The sequence below is a fragment of the Loxodonta africana genome, chromosome 4, assembly GCF_030014295.1.
Source record: "Loxodonta africana isolate mLoxAfr1 chromosome 4, mLoxAfr1.hap2, whole genome shotgun sequence".
Taxonomy (NCBI): Eukaryota; Metazoa; Chordata; class Mammalia; order Proboscidea; family Elephantidae; genus Loxodonta; species Loxodonta africana.
Genome location: NC_087345.1, coordinates 12,941,626 through 12,960,252, shown reverse-complemented (window position 1 = coordinate 12,960,252; position 18,627 = coordinate 12,941,626). Strand labels below are relative to the sequence as shown.

Genomic DNA, 18,627 nt, shown 5'->3' with positions numbered 1-18,627 from the left:
CGCTTAGGTTTAGATTGGAGCCCTGGTGGTGCAGTGGTTAAGAGTTCAGCTGGCAACCAAAAGGTCAGCAATTCAAATCTACCAGCTGCTTCTGGGAAACCCTATGGGGCAGTTCTGCACTATCCGATAGGGTCGCTGTGAGTTGGAATTGATGCCACGGTAGTTTTGTATTTAGATTGATAGCAACATTGAATTTGGTGCATCAACATATAAAGCTTGTTGTTGTTGTTTTCAGGTGCCTTAGGGTAGGTTCTGACTCAGCGACCCTATATACAACAGAATTAAACACTGCCCTGTCCTATGTCATCCTCAAAATCGTTGTTATGCTTTAGCCCATTGTTGGAGCCACTGTGTCAGTCCATCTCCTTGAGGGTCTTCCTCTTTTTTGCTGACCCTCTACTAAGCATGATGTCCTTCTCCAGGGACTGGTTCCTCCTGATAACATGTCCAAAGTATGTAAGACAAAATGTAGCTATCCTAATAAGCGTTCTGGCTGACTTTTTAGACAGATTTGTTCGGTCTTCTGGAAGTCCATGGTATATTAAGAATTCTTTACCAACAACATAATTCAAAGGCAACAATTCTTCTTTAGTCTTCCATATTCACTGTCCAGCTTTCATATGCATAGGAGATGTTTGAAAACATCATGGCTTGAGTCAGGCCCGTTTTAGTCCTTAAAGTGACCTCTTTTCTTTTGGACACTTTAAAGAGGTCTTTTGCAGCAGATTTGACCAATGCAGCGCATCCTTTGATTTCTTGACTGCTGCTTCCATGGGTGTTGATTGTGGATCCAAGTAGATGAAACCCTTGAAAACTTCAGTCTTTTCCCTATTTATCATCCTGTTGCTTATTGGTCCAGTTGTGAGGGTTTTTGTTTTCTTTATGTTGAGGTGTAACCCATACTGGAGGCTGTCATCTTTGATCTTCATCAGTTAAGTGCTTCAAGTCCTCTTCACTTTCAGCAAGCAGCGTTGTGTCATCTGCATAACACAGGTTGTTAATGAGTCTTCCTCCAGTCCTGATGCCACATTCTTCTTCATATGGTCTAGCTTCTTGGATTATTTGCTCAGCATACAGATTGAATAAGTATGGTGAGAGGATACAGCCCTGACACACACCTTTCTTCAGTTTAAACCACACAGCATCCCCCTTGTTCTGTTTAAATGACTGCCTCTTGATCTAAGTACAGATTCTGCATGAGAACAATTAAATGTTCTGGAATTCCCATTCTTCTCAATGTTATCCATAATTTGTTATGATCCACACAGTTGAATGCTTTTGCATAGTCAGTAAAACACAGGCAAACATCTTTTTGGTATTCTCTTTCAGCCATGACCACCTGACATCAAAAATGTTATCCGTTGTCCCACGTCTTCTTCTGCATCTGGCTTGAATTTTTGGCAGTTGGCTGTCGATGTCCTGCTGCCACCACTTTTGAGTTATCTTCAGCCAAATTTTACTTGTGTGTGGTGTTAATGATATTGTTCGATAGTTTCTGCACTCTGTTGGATCACCTTTCTTTGGAATGGGTACAAATATGGATCTCTTCCAGTTGGTTGACCAGGCTGGCCAGATTGCTGTCTTCCAAATTTCTTGGCATAGACGAGTGAGCACCTCCAGTGCTGTATCTGTTTGTTGAAAGATCTCAACTGTTATTCTGTCAATTCCTGGAGCCTTGTTTTTCACCAATGCCTTCATGCAGGTTGGACCTTTTCCTTTAGTACAGTGGGTTTTTGATCATATGGTATCTCCTGAAATGGTTGAACATCGACCAGTTCTTTTCGGTACAGTGATTCTGTGTATTCGTTTCGTCTTCTGCTTCCTGCATTGTCTAATATTTTCCCTGTGGAATTCCTCAGCGTTCCAACTTAAGGCTTCATTGTTTCTTTAGCTCTTTCATCTTGAGAAATGCCAAGTGTATTCTTCCCTCTTGGTTTTCTAACTCCAGGGCTTTGCACATGTCATTATAATACTTTACTTGTCTTCTTGATCCACCCTTTGAAATCTTCTGTTCAGTTCTTTTACTTCATCATTTCTTCCTTTTGCTTTAACTACTTTATATTCAAGAGCGACTTTCAAGAGTCTCTTCTGACATCCATTTTGGTCTTTTCTTTCTTTCCTGTCTTTTTAATGACCTCTTGCTTTCTTCATGTATGGGGCCCTGGTGGCACAGTGGTTAAGAGCTACGACTGTTAACTAAGAGTTTGGCAATTCAAATCCACCAGCCGCTCCTTGGAAACCCTATGGGGCAGTTCTGCTCTGCCCTGTAGGGTCACTATGAGTTGGAATCGACTTGACAGCAACGGGTTTGGTTTGGTTGGTTGGTTCTTCATGTATGGTATCCTTGATATTCTACAACTCGTCTGGTCTTCAGTCATTAGTGTTCAGTGGATCAAACCTATTCTTGAGATGGTCTCTAAATCCAGGTGGGATATACTCAGGGTCATATTTTGGCTCTTGTGGACATGTTCTAATTTTCTTCAGCTTCAGCTTGAACTTGCATAGGAGCAGTTGATGGTCTGTTTCTCAGTTGGCCCCTGGCCTTGTTCTGACTGATGATACTGAGCTTTCCGTTGTCTTGTTCTATAGGTGTAGTCATTTGATTCCTGTGTATTCCATCCACTGAGGTCCATGTGTACAGTTACCGTTTATGTTGTTGAAAAAGTATTTGCAGTGAAGAAGTCATTGATCTTTCAAAATTCTATCATGTGATCTCTGGCATCGTTTCTGTCACCAAGGCCATATTTTCCAACAACTGATTCTTCTTCTTTCCAACTTTTGCATCCAATGGCCAGTAATTATCAATGTGTCTTGATTGAGTATTTGATCAATTACAGACTGCAGAAGTAGGTAAAAATCTTCAATTTCTTCATCTTTGGTCTTAGTGATTGATGCGTAAGTTTGAATAATAGTCATATTAACGGTCTTCCTTATAGGTGTATAGATATTATCTTATCACTGGCAGTGTTGTACTTCTGGATAGATCTCGAAATGTTCTTTTTGGCAATGAACGTGATGCCGTTCCTCTTCAATGTGTCATTCCCAGCATAGTAGACCATGTGATTGTCTGATTCAAAATGGTCAATACCAGAAGTTAGTTATTAGAATTGACAATTCCATAGTTTTATGTGAGTATATTCCTAGCTTCTCAGCCTCTGATACTTTCCTGCCCCAGTTTGTAGCCCACATAAATGCCAGAGTGAGCTTTCTAAACTATAAATGTACCCATGTCACTTTCCTTTGCTTGAAAAGCGCCGATGGCTCCCAGTTGCTACAGATGCTACCCTACAAACTCCCTCAAACCCTAATTCCAAAGCACATTTCTGGCATGTTTTAATGATTCCTTATCTGTAATCCTCACCTGGCCATTTTCTGTTTCCTAGATAGATCTGCTTTTTCACAACTTCGTACCTTGGTCAGTGCTCTTCTTCTTTGCTTAGAGTTTGGAAGGGGGAGAAGAACGCAGCTATCCATGGTCTTTCTTTGTATCTTTGCTCTTGTCCCCTTCTCCAGGGAGCCCTGGGCAAAATTTCTTTTTCATCTGTGTTCTAAGAGTGCCTGCTATTATTACAGTAATAAAGCATTTATTATTTACATTATAGCTATTTACTTGCATCTGTCTCCTTTTCTTGGAAACCCTGGTGGCGTGGTGGTTAAGTGCTGCGGCTGCTAACCCAAGGGTCGGCAGTTCAGATCCACCAGGCGCTCCTTGGAAACCCTATGGGGCAGTTCTACTCTGCCCTATAGGGTCACTATGAGTCGGAATCGACTGAACGGCACCGAGTTTGGTTTTTTGTTTTTGGTCTCCTTTACTAGCTGTAAACCCTTTGAGACTCTTTGGAAAGGAGGTAACTTTTTTAGTGTCTCTTGGCTGCTCCTGGACACCTTCACAGGGGCTCTACATACATTTTTTAATTTTATCCTCATAACACCTCCTCCTGTCCAGTTTTATGGATGAAAATACTGAGGATTAGGACGTCACGTAGCTTGTCTAAGATTATATAGCTAATAAATGACAATGAAAAATGATTCTGCTCCTTCAAAACCCAAGATCATCCTACTCTTGTACCAAGCCAGGCAGCACCAGGGGAGGACAAAGGAGAGGAAGTAATATGAACAAAACATGAAAACCTGAAACAATCCGATACGTTTGCAAAGTTGTAAGTAGTTTAGTCTGATTGGAACAAAGGGAACGTAGAGACCTGGTAGATGAGGCTGAAGAGAGAGTTGAGGGCTAGACCCTGGAGGGCTTTGAAAATAGTAACGTATTTGCCAACCTTTATAGAATTATGGTGTTGGCAAAGAACATTGAATATACCACGGACTGCCAGAAGAACAAAAAAGTCTGTCTTGGAAGAAGTACAGCCAGAATGCTCCTCGGAAGCAAGGATGGCAAGAGTTTGTCTCACAGACTTTGGACATGTTATCCGGAGGGACCAGTCCCTGGAGAAGGACGTAATGTAAAGGGTCAGCGAAAAAGAGGAAGACCCTCAGGGAGATGGACTGACCCAGTGGCTGCAACAATGGGCTCAACTATAGCAATGATTGTGGGGATGGCGCAGGAGTGGGCAGTGTTTCGTTCTGCCGTACACAGGGTCACTATGAGTTGGAACTGACTCTGCGGCACCTAACACACACACATAGAAGACCTGGCACAGATGCTGTATGACATTATCCCTGTTTAGTCGTTAACATTTGTCCAGTCCTGCCCTCTGTATCCAGAGCACTTTGGCAGTCACGACTTACCACATATGGCAAACTGGTGGCAGCTCTGAAGTGGAATGATGTGTTGAAGCAGAAGTCAAACGCTTACGCTGTCACATTATCAGATGACAGCTTTGGCACCACTTGTTCTCCTCTCCAGTTTGTTTTCACGTAGGTAGCAGCACTAGTCTGGGATAGACCTGCCTCCTAGAAGAGAGATGGAACAGAACAGGTACTCCCAAGAACAAGGGGAGAGGAAGGGGCTAGACTCTTTCCAGACTCATTAATCACGTAAGTTACTCCCCACCACCACCCGACAGCATGAGTGATGAGGGCAGGAATATTAAACTAAGAGATGAAGCAGCAAGAAAAGGGAGGTAAACTAACATTCCCCAGCTTTGGTCGGTGAAGGCTTTGGTCTTAACCAGTAAGTCTAGGTCAGGGACATGCCTTTCCTCTTTAGGGGAGAGGTGGTAAGTCAGAATAGTCCTGCCCCCACTCCCAGCCACTGTTCTCAGATAGTCTCTTGGGACCATTGGTGGGCAAAATAGATTTTGTCCACAGAAGATCAGAACAGTACATAAATTGTATGAGCTCCAGGGCTAAAGAAAATTATATCAGCCCTGTCCCCACAACCACCAAATTCAGGAAGTAAGCCTACCTCTAGCCCAAGAGCAGTTATTTCTAGTAAAATCATGTTCCCAGAACACAGAACTCAGTCTTGCCAAAAACTCCTTCGTCTCTGAGGGAAGAAGGATAGTCAGAGGACCTCTTGGTTTTACCCTCACCAAGATGCCAGTTAGTCCATGCCAGTGTGCAGAATCCATGACTCGGAGGCTTGCACCAGATGTGGAAAAACCGCCCAGCAGGAGATTGAATTTGGAACACTGCCTCTACCATGTACGGCCGTCTCTTTTAGAGATTAGTATTTGAAACATTACTACCTTTTGCATTAGGGATTCATAGTGGCGGCAGCCCATTACCAACTCTTATGTGAGCTTCCTCCCCCTTTCTCCTGCTATCTCTTCCTCTTTCCTCCCTTCCTTACTGGTAATGAGGTAGAATCAGAGCCCCCTTAGTTTCCGTTTCCCATTGGAATTGCCTGTCTAGCCTAGCACAAACCCTTTAAATGTAGGACTTCACCGGTTTTGCAGTGCACGTGCTGTTTGAAATTCAGCTGCCTTGCAGTTTACTTGCAGCAAATAATTGTCCCTCTCTCTATAGGCTGCGAGGCCTGTATGAAGAGAGGCTCTTTTCCCTGAAGTCTAATCTTGGCCGTAGCAGTGCCTGCTTAGGAAAAGCTGTTCCTGCATAATTCAAGGTCAAGCAGCAGCCTTCTGTAGGATGAAGCCACTCAAGTCTGCTAATGCCCTGTAACCTTTGCTGAGGCCAGCACAGCTGGCATTTGCGTGTTAGGCCAGAGTGGCCCACGCATGCCCAGGCCATCTGCACAGCTGATGTTTAACCACACTTTCAACACTGCCACCACCTGTGACTTGTTTCTTTCCTCAGAGCTGAAAGCCCCCAAGCCTTTGTTGAAGCTTATGTGCCTGGTGCATGCAGCCTTGTCTCCATATAAACAGCCACTTACCTGAAGACAGAGTTGCCATAACTACAGTCACTTCTTGTTGTTAGGTGCTATCAAGTCAGTTCTGACTCCTAGCGACCCTGTGTACAATAGAACGAGACACTGCCTGGTCCTGTGCCATCTTCACAATCGTTGCTAGGCTTGAGCCTGTTTGTTGCAGCCACTGTGTTAATCCATCTCCTTGAGAGTTTTCCTTTTTCACTGACCCTTCACTTTACCAAGCATGATACCTTTCTCCAGGGACTGGTCTCTCCTGGTAACATGTCCAAAGTACATGAGACAAAGTCTCACCGTGCTTCCTTCTAAGAAGCATTCCGGCTGTCCAGATTTGTCCGTTCTTCTGGCAGTCCATGGTGTATTCAGTATTCTCCACCAACACCATAATTCAAAGGCATCGATTCTTCTTCAGTCTTCTTTTCCTGTGGGCCTATGATTTATAAGCCTCTAGCTCAACCTTGGTAGTTAAAAGCTAGGGCACAACTGTAAAAATTCATGTGGCCTAATGTAAACCTCTGCAAACTGCTAAGGTCAGAACACTTTGCTCCCTCACTAAAGTCCAAGGCCCAAAGTCCTGTCCCCAATAGATGCTGCAAATATTCCTCCTGTATTTTATGCTCTCAGATTTTCTGTTTTTCAAAATTACAGACCCATGCAGCATGTCTTAGGGTCTTGGAAAGGTTCAATAAATAGCGCTCGTCTCTAGCCTGAGTTCTGTACCAAATGAGAAATAAAGCAAGAGTATGAGAGTCCATTGCATCACCGCAGTTACTAATAAAGCTGTATTGGAGAATGTGTCTTTTATCTACAGGCAAGTGAACTTCTGAACACCGAATCTCAGAATTCTACAAACTTACCTCGTTTGGACTCACAGCAGCCCTATGCACAAGTGACCCTAATGTCTTAGAAGATGTACAACTAGAATGCTCCTTAGAAGCGAGGATGGCAAGAGACTATGTCTCAGATACTTGGGGCATGTTGTCAGGAAGGGTCAGTCCCTGGAGAAGGATGTCATACCAAGTGGGGGCAGTCAGTGAAAAAGAGAAAGACCCTTAACTAGATGGATTGACACAGTGGCTGCAACAGTGGGCTCAAACATAGCAACAATTTGTGAGGCTGGCACAGGACCAGGCAAGGTTTCATTCTGTTGTGCATAGGGGCGCTATGAGTCAGAACCAATTCGAGGGCACCTAACAACACAACAACAGCCTGTTATGTCACAGGTAGTTATGTGGTCCTTCCCCTGCCATGTTTATGAATGCCAGAGGAGGAGAATGCTTGCTCCCTGGGGGCAGCTGGCTTCCAAAATGAAGAGAGGACCTTATTTCTCCTTAGAACTCATCTGTTTAGAAAGATCCTGTACCTCTGGAGTGGAAGTATATGACTTTGGAAGAGGGGCCAGGAGTGAAACTGCAGGAGAGGAGAAGCAGTGTTCTTTTATATAGCACATTGAAGTGGAAGTGACATAGCGACGATTGGAAATATGAGACAAAAGGGAGAATGAGAATTCAGAATAAAAGATGCTTTGTGAGTTGGCCATCAGTGTGTACTTATTGAGCACCTAGTATGTACAAATATCAGTTTATCCTCAGAATAATTATTATCCCCAACTTTCTGTAGGGAAACTGAGAGTAAGACAAATTAAGTAACTTTCTCAAGGCCTCACAACATATAAGCACTCAGATCTGTACATCTCCAGTTACAGCTACAAGTCCCTCCAGGTTCCCGTCTCTGCTCCTTCCCCTTGCCCCTTTCAGCCTAGCAATAGTAAGGTCCCCACTGTGGCTGTCTGCTGGGTGATTCAGTATCCTTTATTATGCTTCCCTTAATTGTTTCTATTCCAACATGTTGGAAAATAGAAGATTGAGGAAGTAGAGAAGGTGTGGGACTTGAATTGGGCTTTGAAGACTGGGTAGGATTTTGAGAGGAGATGATGGATTTAAGAAGTGCCTGTAAGGGCAACAGCTTTGGTTAAAGCTTTGATTGAGGGTGGGGAGTGGGGGAGGACAGATGACCGTGGATGTTTTGATACCCTTTCTTTGCTCACCCTCCCTCCCTCCCTTCCTCCCCACAGCAGATGAGGAAATGGAAGTACCTTCTTGGCTTCAGTTCTTGTGGCTGGTTACTGGGAGCCTTCCCAGTAATGCCAGGCCACCCAAACTGCTGCAGTCATTAAGGGATTTCTTTGCACAAGAAAAAGGATACTTACCAAGCATTTTAGCTTTTATATTTTGTAGCTAGTGCTCTTTTTAAAGTATTTGAAAAGTTTTAAAATAATCTTACCTGTATTATAGTGGAGATTTGCCTTGCATCTATTTGAACAATTATCCCTTAGCAATTACATGTTTAGTGAGTTAATTTAAATGTTGCTAAATCTTTAGTGGTTTCCTTTGGGTACATTTTAATTCATAAAATTTTAACAAACTTCTGCTTTAATCATTTTATTTTTAGAGAAAAAATAATTTCATTGTCTTATTCTGTAAACTTGTTCTTATGTAAAAGGAAGCTGATATTTAGTTTATTGAGCGAATTTTCTTAAAATAAAAAAGTAGGATCAGTCGTTTTGGGTGCATCTTAATTCATGCTATAAAATACCAAGAATATTGAACATAGACTATAAACCCACACACCCGACCAATCCCAGTATCCTAGCTTAATACCCAGGCAGTTTGACCTAGCAGTTGGTCGACTGCTTTCTTTGCTTGGGTCCTTTCTTACAGGTCAGTGTCTGCTGTATAAATTGTTAAATATTTTATTTATTACCTCTGCCAAAAGCCAAATAAAATGGAGGAAAAAAATCTAGAGCTATTTAATATCCTAGTAAGCCTTTCCCTACCATCCTCCTTCCCCATGGTGGGGGAAATTCCTCCCCTCTCCCTCCTCCTCTCTTACCTAAGATGTGTGTATGTATATGTGCATGTAAAAATACACACAGATCTGCATACATGCACACACTGCTAAGTTGCTTCTTAAGGGAACTGTTTTACAGTCTCCTTAGCCTCAGTGAATAGAATTTCAATCTAAAGCTTTGAAAAAACAAATTTTTGCATGGAATTCCTTATACATGTTTTCTCTTCTTATCTCTTTGAGGCAGTATTTGTGTGTTTCTGCGGAGTTTTGCACAGAGTCTGTTCCCATGCAAACCAATGAGGGAGAAATATCGGAAGAAAGCAGCTCCAAGGTCAGTAAATTGCTAAAGGTGCAAATAATTTGAGTAGAAATGAAGCAGCAGAGGCAGTGAATGAGTAGAGTGAGTTTGTTTAGGTGAGTCTGAAAGTTAGCGTGATTTAAATTAGAGCCTAGCTTAAGATTGAGGAGATTTTTTTTTTTCTTCTCAGTACACATTTTTGTTATTCCGTATGACAGATTTAAAACAAATTTTATTGAACTCACAGAGAATGTTATGATTCATTTTTGAGAAGACTAGCACGATATCTTTTGAAATTATATATGCATCTTATAAAAATTGGAAGTACATAAGGTAAAAAGTAGAAGCGTCTCCTTTATTCTTGGTGCACAGAGGCAGTTGCTGATAGTGTTTTAGACATTATTCTTTCGTAAATTGTTAAATGGTAATTTGTTCCGTCTGGTTTTTCAAGCTAAAACCTATATATAAATAGCTGTCTGTGTGTTTATCTGTATCTCCATGGATATCTGGCTCCACGTCCTGAATTTCCATGGCCCTTACTCTACCCTCTCTGTGGGACCTTCGGTAGCACCTTCTCTTCCCTCTTTCTCCATTCAAAACTGTCTGGAGTTCTTGCTGGGAGTTGCTGTGCGAAGCAGTTCCAGCACCCACAACATTATCTGCTGTCCTGAAGCCACCTGAGAGCCTTTGTTGCTGCCACTGCTATCAGTGCTTTTGGTGGGAGCCCTTACTCCTTCAGCAGAGCAGAAGTGGAGAGGTGTCAGAAGGTCACCGGGTTCCCATCAGGCCAGTCATCACTGCTTGCTGGCTTCATGTTAAGCTTGAGCTAGTATCCAAGAAGCCACACCCTCCCCAGCTCTGTACTTTGTGAGCTAGGCTTCAGAGCAGCAGGCTTGTGTCCTCAGGCTTAGGGTCCGTCATGGAAACTGCCCTTTCTCTACAGGCTTGTGAGCTAGCCCATGGGTGCAGGGACGGATACTGTTCTGTCCTCTTGGTTTGGTTTTTTCCCATCCAATCAGATATCTTCCTTCTGTAGCCAAAGCAGAAGCCCATAGCCTGTTCAGGAGACTGATTTAGATCCTGAGTCTCACGTAGGGTTGGTCAGAACCTGTAAGATGCACAAACAACAAACACACACATACTCTAGGAATCCCCCCCCCTCAAACAAACACAGAGACACATACCCAGGCCACCCAAGGTACAAACACACACACCCACACGCAGGATACCCATGCCCCTCAGGATTTCTGACATACATCCTAATTTATTCAATAATGATGAAATAGAATCTTAAAGGCTAGATTCTTAGATCCTCTGGCTAGTAAATTCTTCCCCTGGAAAGCTATGATTGGCAGATTGCTTGGCAAGCATGTAATTAGGCCAATATAAAATAATTTATTATGACATAAACTCAGTTTCCACCTTCTTTCGGGATTTTGCAATTACTGAGCAGTATCAGTTTTAGAAGCAATTATATGAAAGAGTAAAAGAGCATTCCTTTTATACTTGGAGTAAGTAGACGCTTCTGTTTTGAGAAATTAGATTATATAACTTCAACTTTGTCAATCTTGGTTTAATTAAAGTTTTTATGTTTTTTTTGTTCTTATGTTTCTCTTTCTTTAAAGCCTTATTGTATTTGGAATGATTTGATCTTAATGCAGGAAATTGTTATAGTTAGTACTATGGCTGCATAATTTGTGGATGCCTGCTAACAGAAATGGAGTCCTGGTGCTGCAGTGGTTAAGAGCTCAGTTGCTAACCAAAGGTCCGCAGTTCTAATCCACCAGCCACACCTTGGAAGCCCTATGGCCCTTTATTGTTCTGTAGGGTCCCTATGAGTCTGAACTGACTCAGCAGCAACTAATTTGGTTTTTCTTGGTATTAACAGAAATGAGTCAGGAAAGGCAGCTGGTTTTGAGGAAAGTAAGAATTTTCTATAAGACATAATGATTTTGACGTAATTTCATTCATTTTTTAGTATAAATAATTCTTGAGTTACCTGTTATGTACTAGACTCAGGGATTATAACAATGAACCAGAGAAGACATGGTCCCTACCCTCTCAAGGGTGGGTTACATTTTAGCGGGAGATAACAAAATAAATAAACATAAATGAATTCAGTGATTACAGATTATGGTAAATACGATAAAGAAAGTAAAATAAAGTAATGTAATATAGGGCAACTGGGAAGACAAGCATAGGTTAACCAAGGGAGGTCTCTTTGAAAAGGTAACATTTTATTTTTTTATTGTGCTTTAAGTGAAAGTTTACAGTTCATGTTAGTTTCTCATACAAAAATTTTATACACATTGTTATGTGACCCTAGTTGCTCTCCCTGTGATGTGATGGTACACTCTTCCTTTCTACCCCAGATTTCCTGTGTCCATTCAACCAGCTCCTGTCCCCTTCTGCCTTCTCATCTCTCCTCCAGACAGGAGCTGCTCATTTAGTCTCGTGTTTCTATCTACTTGAGCTAAGAAGCACACTCTTTACAAGTATCATTTTATGTCTTATAGTCCGGTCTAATCTTTGTCTGAAGAGTTGGCTTTGGAAATGGTTTCAGTTCTGGGCTAACAGAGAGTCTGGGGTCCATGTCTTCTGGGGTCCCTCCAGTCTCAGTCAGACCATTAAGTCTGATCTTTTTGCTAGAATTTGAGTTCTGTATCCCACTTTTCTCCTGCCCTGTCAGGGACTCTCTGTTTTGTTCCCTGACAAGGAGGTCATTGGTGGTAGCCGGGCACCATCTAGTTCTTTTGGTCTCAGGCTGATGGAGTCTCTGGTTTACGTGGCCCTTTTTTTTTTGTCTCTTGGGCTGGTATTTTCCTTAACTTTTTGGTATTCTTCATTCTCCTTTGCTCCAGGTGGATTGGGACCAATTGATGCATCTTAGATGGCTGCTCGCTACCTTTTAAGACCCCAGACACCACTCACCAAAGTGGGATGTAGAACATTTTCTTAATAAACTTTGTTATGCCAATTGACCTAGATGTCCCCTGAAACCATGGTCCCCAGACCCCCCACCCCTGTTATTCTGTCCCTAGAAGTGTTTGGTTGTATTCAGGAAACTTCTTAGCTTTTGGTTTAGTCCAGTTGTGCTTTGTTCCCCTAGATTCTGTGTTGTCCTTCCCTTCACCTAAGATAATTCTTATCTAATATCTAGTTGGCGAATACCCCTCTCCCTCCCTCCCTACCCTCGTAACCCACAAAGAATGTTTTCTTCTGTGTTTAAACCCTTTCTTGAGTTCTTGTAATAGTGGTCTCATACAATATTTGTCCTTTTGTGACTAATTTCACTCAGCTTAATGCCTTCCAGATTCATTCATGTTATGAGATGTTTTGCAGATTCATTGTTTTCTTTATCATTGTATAGTATTCCATTGTACGGATATACCATGATTTGTTTATTCATTCATCCATCATTTTGCTATTGTGAACAGTGCCTCAGTGAACATGGGTGTGCATGTATCTATTCCTGTGACAGCTCTTATTTCTCTAGGATATATTCCAAGGGGTGGGATTGCTGAATTGTATGGTACTTCTATTTCTAGCTTTTTTTTAAAAAAAAGGAAGCGCCAAATCGATTTTCAAAGTGGTTGTATCATTTTACATTCCCACGGGCAGTATATAAGTGTTCCAGTCTCTCCACAACCTCTCCAACATTTATTATTTTGTGTTTTTTGGATTAATGCTAGCCTCGTTAGGGTGAGATGGAATCTCATGGAAGTTTTGATTTGCATTTCTCTAATGGCTAATGATCGTGAGCATTTCCTCATGTATCTGGTAGCTGCCTGAATGTCTTTGGTGAAGTGCCAATCCATATCCTTTGCTCATTTTTGTTGAGGTATTTGTCTTTTTGTAGTTGAACTTTTGCAGTTATCTTGTAGATTTTAGAGATTAGACCCTAATTGCATATGTTGTAGCCAAAAATTTTTTCCCAGTCTGTAGGTTGTCTTTTTACTGTTTTGGTGAAGTCTTTGGATGAGCATAAAGGTTTGATTTTTAGGAGCTCGCAGTTATCTAGTTTCTCTTCTGGTGTTTGTGGATTGTTAGTAATGTTTTGTATACTATTTATGTCATATATTAGGGCTCCTAGCATCTGCATTTTTTTCTTCCATAATCTTTATCATTTTAGATTTTATATTTAGGTCTTTGGTCCATTTTGAGTTTGCGTGGTGTGAGGTATGGGTCTTGTTTTATTTATTTATTTTTTTGCAGATGGATATCCAGTTATGCCAGCACCATTTGTTAAAGAGACTGTCTTTTCCCCATTTAACTGACTTCGGGCCTTTGTCAAATATCAGTGGCTTAAAGGTAGATGAATTTACGTCTGGATTTTCAATTCTGTTTCTTTGGTCTATGAGCCTGTTGTACCAAGTACCAGGCTGTTTTGACTACTGTGGAGGTATAATAGGTTCTAAAATCAGGTAGTGTGAGGCTTCCCACTTGTTCTTCTTCTGTAATACTTTACTTATCCAGGGCCTCTTTCCCTTTTCATATGAACTTGATGATTTGTTTCTCCACCTCATTAAAAAATGTTGAAATTTGGACAGGGATTGCATTGTATCTGCAGATCGCTTTGGGTAGACATTTTCACAATGTTTAGTCTTCCTATCCATGAGCAGAGCATGTTTTTCCACTTTCATAGGTCTCTTTTGGTTTCTTGAAGTAGTGTCTTGTAGTTTTCTTTGTATAGGCCTTCTAAGTCTTCGGTTAGATTTTTTACTAAGTATTTTATCTTCTTGGGGGCTATTGTAAATGGTATTGATTTGGTGATTTCCTCTTCGATGCTCTTTTTGTTGGTGTAGAGGAATCCAACTGATTTATGTATGTTTATCTTGTATCTTGATACTCTGCTGAAGTCTTCTATTAGTTACAGTAGTTTTCTGTGGATTCATTGGGGTTTTCTGTGTATAAGATCATGTCACCTGCAAATAGAGATACTTTTGCTTCTTCCTTACCAATTTGGATGCCCCTTACTTCTTTTTCTAGCCCAATTACCCTGGCTAGGACCTCCAGCACAGTGTTAAATAAGAGTGGTGATAAAGGGCATCCTTGTCTGGTTCCCATTCTCAGGGGGATTGCTTTCAGACTTTCTCCATGTAGGATGATGGTGGCTGTTGGCTTTATATAAATGCCCTTTATTATGTTCAGGAATTTTCCTTCTATTCTTATTTTGCTGAGAGTTTTTATCATGAATGCATGTTGGACTTTGTCAAATGCCTTTTCTGCGTTAATTGATTAGATCATTTGGTTCTTTTGTTTTATCTATCTGATGCATTACATTGACTGTTTTTCTAATGTTGAACTATCCCTGCATAACTGGTATGAATCCCACTTGGTCATGGTGAATTATTTTTGAATATGTTGTTGAATTCTATTGGCTAGAGTTTTGTTGACGATTTTGTATCTGTGTTCATGAGGGTTATTGGTCTGTAATTTTCCTTTTTTTGTGGTGTCGTTACTTGGTTTTGGTATCAGGGTTATGCTGGTTTCATAGAATGAGTTTGGGAGTTTTCCAGCCTTTTCTATGCTCTGAAACACCTTTAGTAGTAGTGGTGTTAACGCTTTTCTGAAAGCATGGTAGAATTCTCCAGTGAAACTGTCAGGGCCAGGGATTTTGTTGTTGTTGTTGTTGGGAGTTTTTAAATTACCTTTTCAATCTCTTCTTTTATTACAGGCTTATTTAGTTATTCTACCACTGTGTTAGTTTAGGTAGGTAGTGTGTTTCCAGAAATTTGTCCATTTCTTCTAAGTTTTCAAATTTGTTAGAGTATAATTTTTCATAGTATTCTGTTATGATTCTTTTAATTTCAGTTGGGTCTGTTGTGATATCACCCATTTCATCTCTTACTCGGGTTATTTGCTTCCTTTCCTATTTTTTCTTTTGTCAGATTCGCCAGTGGTTTATTGATTTTTTTGATCTTTTCAAAGAGCCAGCTTTTGGTCTTGTTAACTCTTTCAGTTGTTTTTCTGTTCTCTATGTCATTTAATTCTGCTCTAATTTTTATTATTTGCTTTCTTATAGTGGATGAGGGTTTCTTTTATTGTTCTCTTTCTGTTTGTTCAAATTGTACGGATAATTCTTTCATTTTGGCCCTTCTTTTTGGATGTGTGCATTTATTGCTATAAATTGGCCTCTGAGCACTGCTTTTGCTGTGTCCCAAAGGTTCTGGTAGGATGTATTTTCATTCTCATTTGATGCTGTGGATTTCTTTATTCCATCCTTAATTTCTACTATAACCCAGTAGTGTTTGAGCAAGGTGTTGTTCAGTTGCCATGTGTTTGATTTTTTTCCCTAGCTCTGTCTATTATTGATTTTTCCTTTTATGGCTTTATGGTCAGAAAGATGCTTTGTAATACTTCAGTGCTTTGGATTCTGTTCAGGCTTGCTTTATGGACTAATATGTGGTCTGTTCTGGAGAATGTTCCATGTGTGCTGGAAAAGAAAGTATACTTGGCTGCTGTGGAGTGGAGTGTTCCGTATGTCTGTGAGATCAAGTTGGCTGGTTGTGGGATCTTCTGTGTCTTTATTGAGCTTTCTGGATGTTCTGTCCTGAACTGAAAGTGGTGTGTTGCAGTTTCCTACTATTTTTTTGGAGCTGTCTGTCTCACTTTTCAGTGCTGTTAGAGTTTGTTTTATGTGTTTTGGAACCGTGTCATTGGGTGAGTAAATGTTTATTACGGTTATGTCTTCCTCGTATATTGACCCTTTAATCATTACATAGTGTCCTTTCTTATCCTTTGTGATGGGTTTTACTTTAAAGTATATTTTTTCAGAGATTAATATTGCCACTCCTGCTCTTGGTTATTGTTTGCTTGACATATTTTTTTTCCATCCTTTGAGTTTTAGTTTGTGTCTTTAAGTCTAAGGTGTGTTTCTTATAGGCAGCATATACAGGGATTGTATTTTTTTATCCATTTTTCCCATGTCTTTTTATTGGTACGTTTAGTACATTTACATTCATCATAATTATGGATACATATGAGTTTAGTGCTGTGATTTTGATGTATCTTTTGTGTGTGTGTTGTTGACAGTTTCTTTGTTCCACTTAATTTTCTGTGCTGAGTCGTTTTTCTGTATTTTCTTTTCATCCTTCTCATTGTTATTGATTTTGTATTTGCTGAGTCTTTATGTTTTTCTTGTTTTTTATTTTGATGTGTAGGATTGTTAGTTTCCTCTATGGCTACCTTAATATCTACCTCTGTTTTTCTAAGTTTAAACCCATCTTTTATTTCTTGATACCGCCTTGCGTTCCTCTCCATATGGAAGATCTGTGACTACGTTATCTAGTCTCTCTTTTTTGCGTTGATGTTGTTGTCTTTACACGTTGATGTCCCTGTTTCCTGTTTTCAGTGTTGTAACTTTGATTTGTTTGTGACTTTCCTGTCTGAGTTGGTACCTGATTGTCCTGTCTTGGGTTGTTGTCTGATGTTACTGATTTTCTAACTGGAGGACTCTCTAGTATTTCTTGTAATTTTGGTTTGGTTTTTAGAAATTCCCTAAACTTCTTTTTATCTGGAAATTCCCTAATTTCGCCATTCCACTTGAGAGACAGTTTTGCTGGATATGTAATCCTTGGCTGGTGCAACGTTTTTCCTTCAAGGCTTTATATATGTCGTCTCATTGCCTTCTTGCCTGCATGGTTTCTCCTGAGTAGTTTGAGCTTAGCCTTATTGACGCTCCTTTGTAGATGACTTTTTGTTTATCCCTGGTTGCTCTTAAAATTCTCCCTTGATCTTTCGTTTTGGCAAGTTTGATTATAATATGTCTCGGTGACTTTCTTTTCCGATCTGCCTTGTGTGGGGTTCGATGAGCTTCTTGAATAGGTATCTTCTCATCTTTCATGATATAAGGGAAGTTTTCTGCCAAGAAATCTTCAGTTCCCTCTGTATTCTCTGTTATCCCCCTCCCTCCCCCCTCCCCTGCCCTGTTCTGGTACTCCAATCACTTGTAGTTTATTCCTCTTGATAGAGTCCCACATAATTCTTAAAGCTTATTGATTTTTTAAATTCTTTTATCTGATTTTCCCTCAGTTAGTTGTTATGAAGTGCTTAATCTTCAATCTCACTAATTTTCACTTCCATTGCTTTGGTTCTGCTCCTGTGATTTTCTATTGAGCTAATTCTGAAATCTTATTGTTAATCTTTTGGGTTTCAGTTTGCTGTTTCTCTCTGGATTATTGCAGCCTGTTAAATTTGTCATTATGGTCTGGAATAGTCTTCTAAAGATCCTCTATTGCTTCGTCTGTGCGTTACTTGGCTTGTTCTCTGTTTTGCCTGATTTCCGTCCAGATCTCTTGAAGAGCTCTGTGTATTTTAATCTTTTAAATTCTACTGCCAGTAATTCCAAGAAGTTCTCTTAGTCTGGAAGGTTTCTCAATTCTTTGTTTTGGGAGCTTACTGAAGCTATCATGGTCTGCCTCTTTCTGTGATTTGTTACTGACTGTTGAGTCCAAGCCATCAATATGTTATTATATTTATGTATTTTATGTTTGCTTACTGTGTCCTACTTTCTTTTTTTGTTTTGTTTTGATATGCCCAAATAGGCTGCTCGGATGACCTAGTTTGATTATTGGAGCCTTTGACGCTCTAGTGTCCTGTCACTAGGTGGTTAGATCTGTTACTAGGTATGTGAGCCCAGGAGTCCATGTATGGATTCCGCTCAGGTATCCAGATAGTTGGTCTCTGAGTGCGTGGTGCAGGCTCTCACCTACAGTCTGAGACGGGCAGGGTTGATTGGAGTAGGCACAGGCATCTGGCTGTAGTAGGGGGTCATGTGCTGAGTAAGACGTGGGACTGACAGCTGCGCCTGAGTGTCTGGGAGGAAAGTGTGTCCCTGTTTCCTAGAGCACATAAGTGGATGGGTTTTGCAGCCAGACTATGGGTACTCAATGCTATTGGCTGTAAGGACTGGGAGGCACCACTTATTCTTGGACCCCTGTTCCTGGTGGCTAGTGCCGTGGTTGGAGCCACCAGTCCTCAGGCCCCTGATATGCATAGGTGAGGACCCAACTTAATGGGCAGAGCAGTGTCAAATGTAATGAATGTGCCACTCCACCGTATAACTGACACAGCTGAAGTTAGGCTTTAGGTATATACCTGGTTGTACTGTGCTAGTTAGGGCAGTCACTGAAGCCGGCCCAGACCTGGTGCAGAGCAAGGAGGGAACAGATAAATGGGAGAGAGCTGC

The 18,627-nt window shown here is 40.9% G+C and overlaps 1 protein-coding gene across 13 annotated transcripts in view; it reads left to right on the top strand.

Moving 5' to 3' along the window:
• The window catches only part of TNRC6B (trinucleotide repeat containing adaptor 6B), a 300,739-nt gene that overhangs the window by 83,846 nt on the left and 198,266 nt on the right, over window positions 1-18,627 (top strand). For 9 of the 13 annotated variants that reach the window (XR_010321683.1, XM_064283467.1, XM_064283469.1 and 6 more), the window contains exon 3: window positions 9,380-9,470. The exons of 2 other annotated variants lie outside the window; for them this stretch is intronic. Coding sequence is in view for 10 of the 11 variants with exons in the window: in XM_064283467.1 (XP_064139537.1) it covers window positions 9,380-9,470 (91 nt within the window). In the remaining variant the exon portion in view is untranslated. Of the gene's footprint in view, window positions 1-3,582; window positions 4,996-9,379; window positions 9,471-18,627 lie in introns of those variants that run through there. 2 more of the 13 variants (XM_064283471.1, XM_064283470.1) reach the window with 2 other exon arrangements.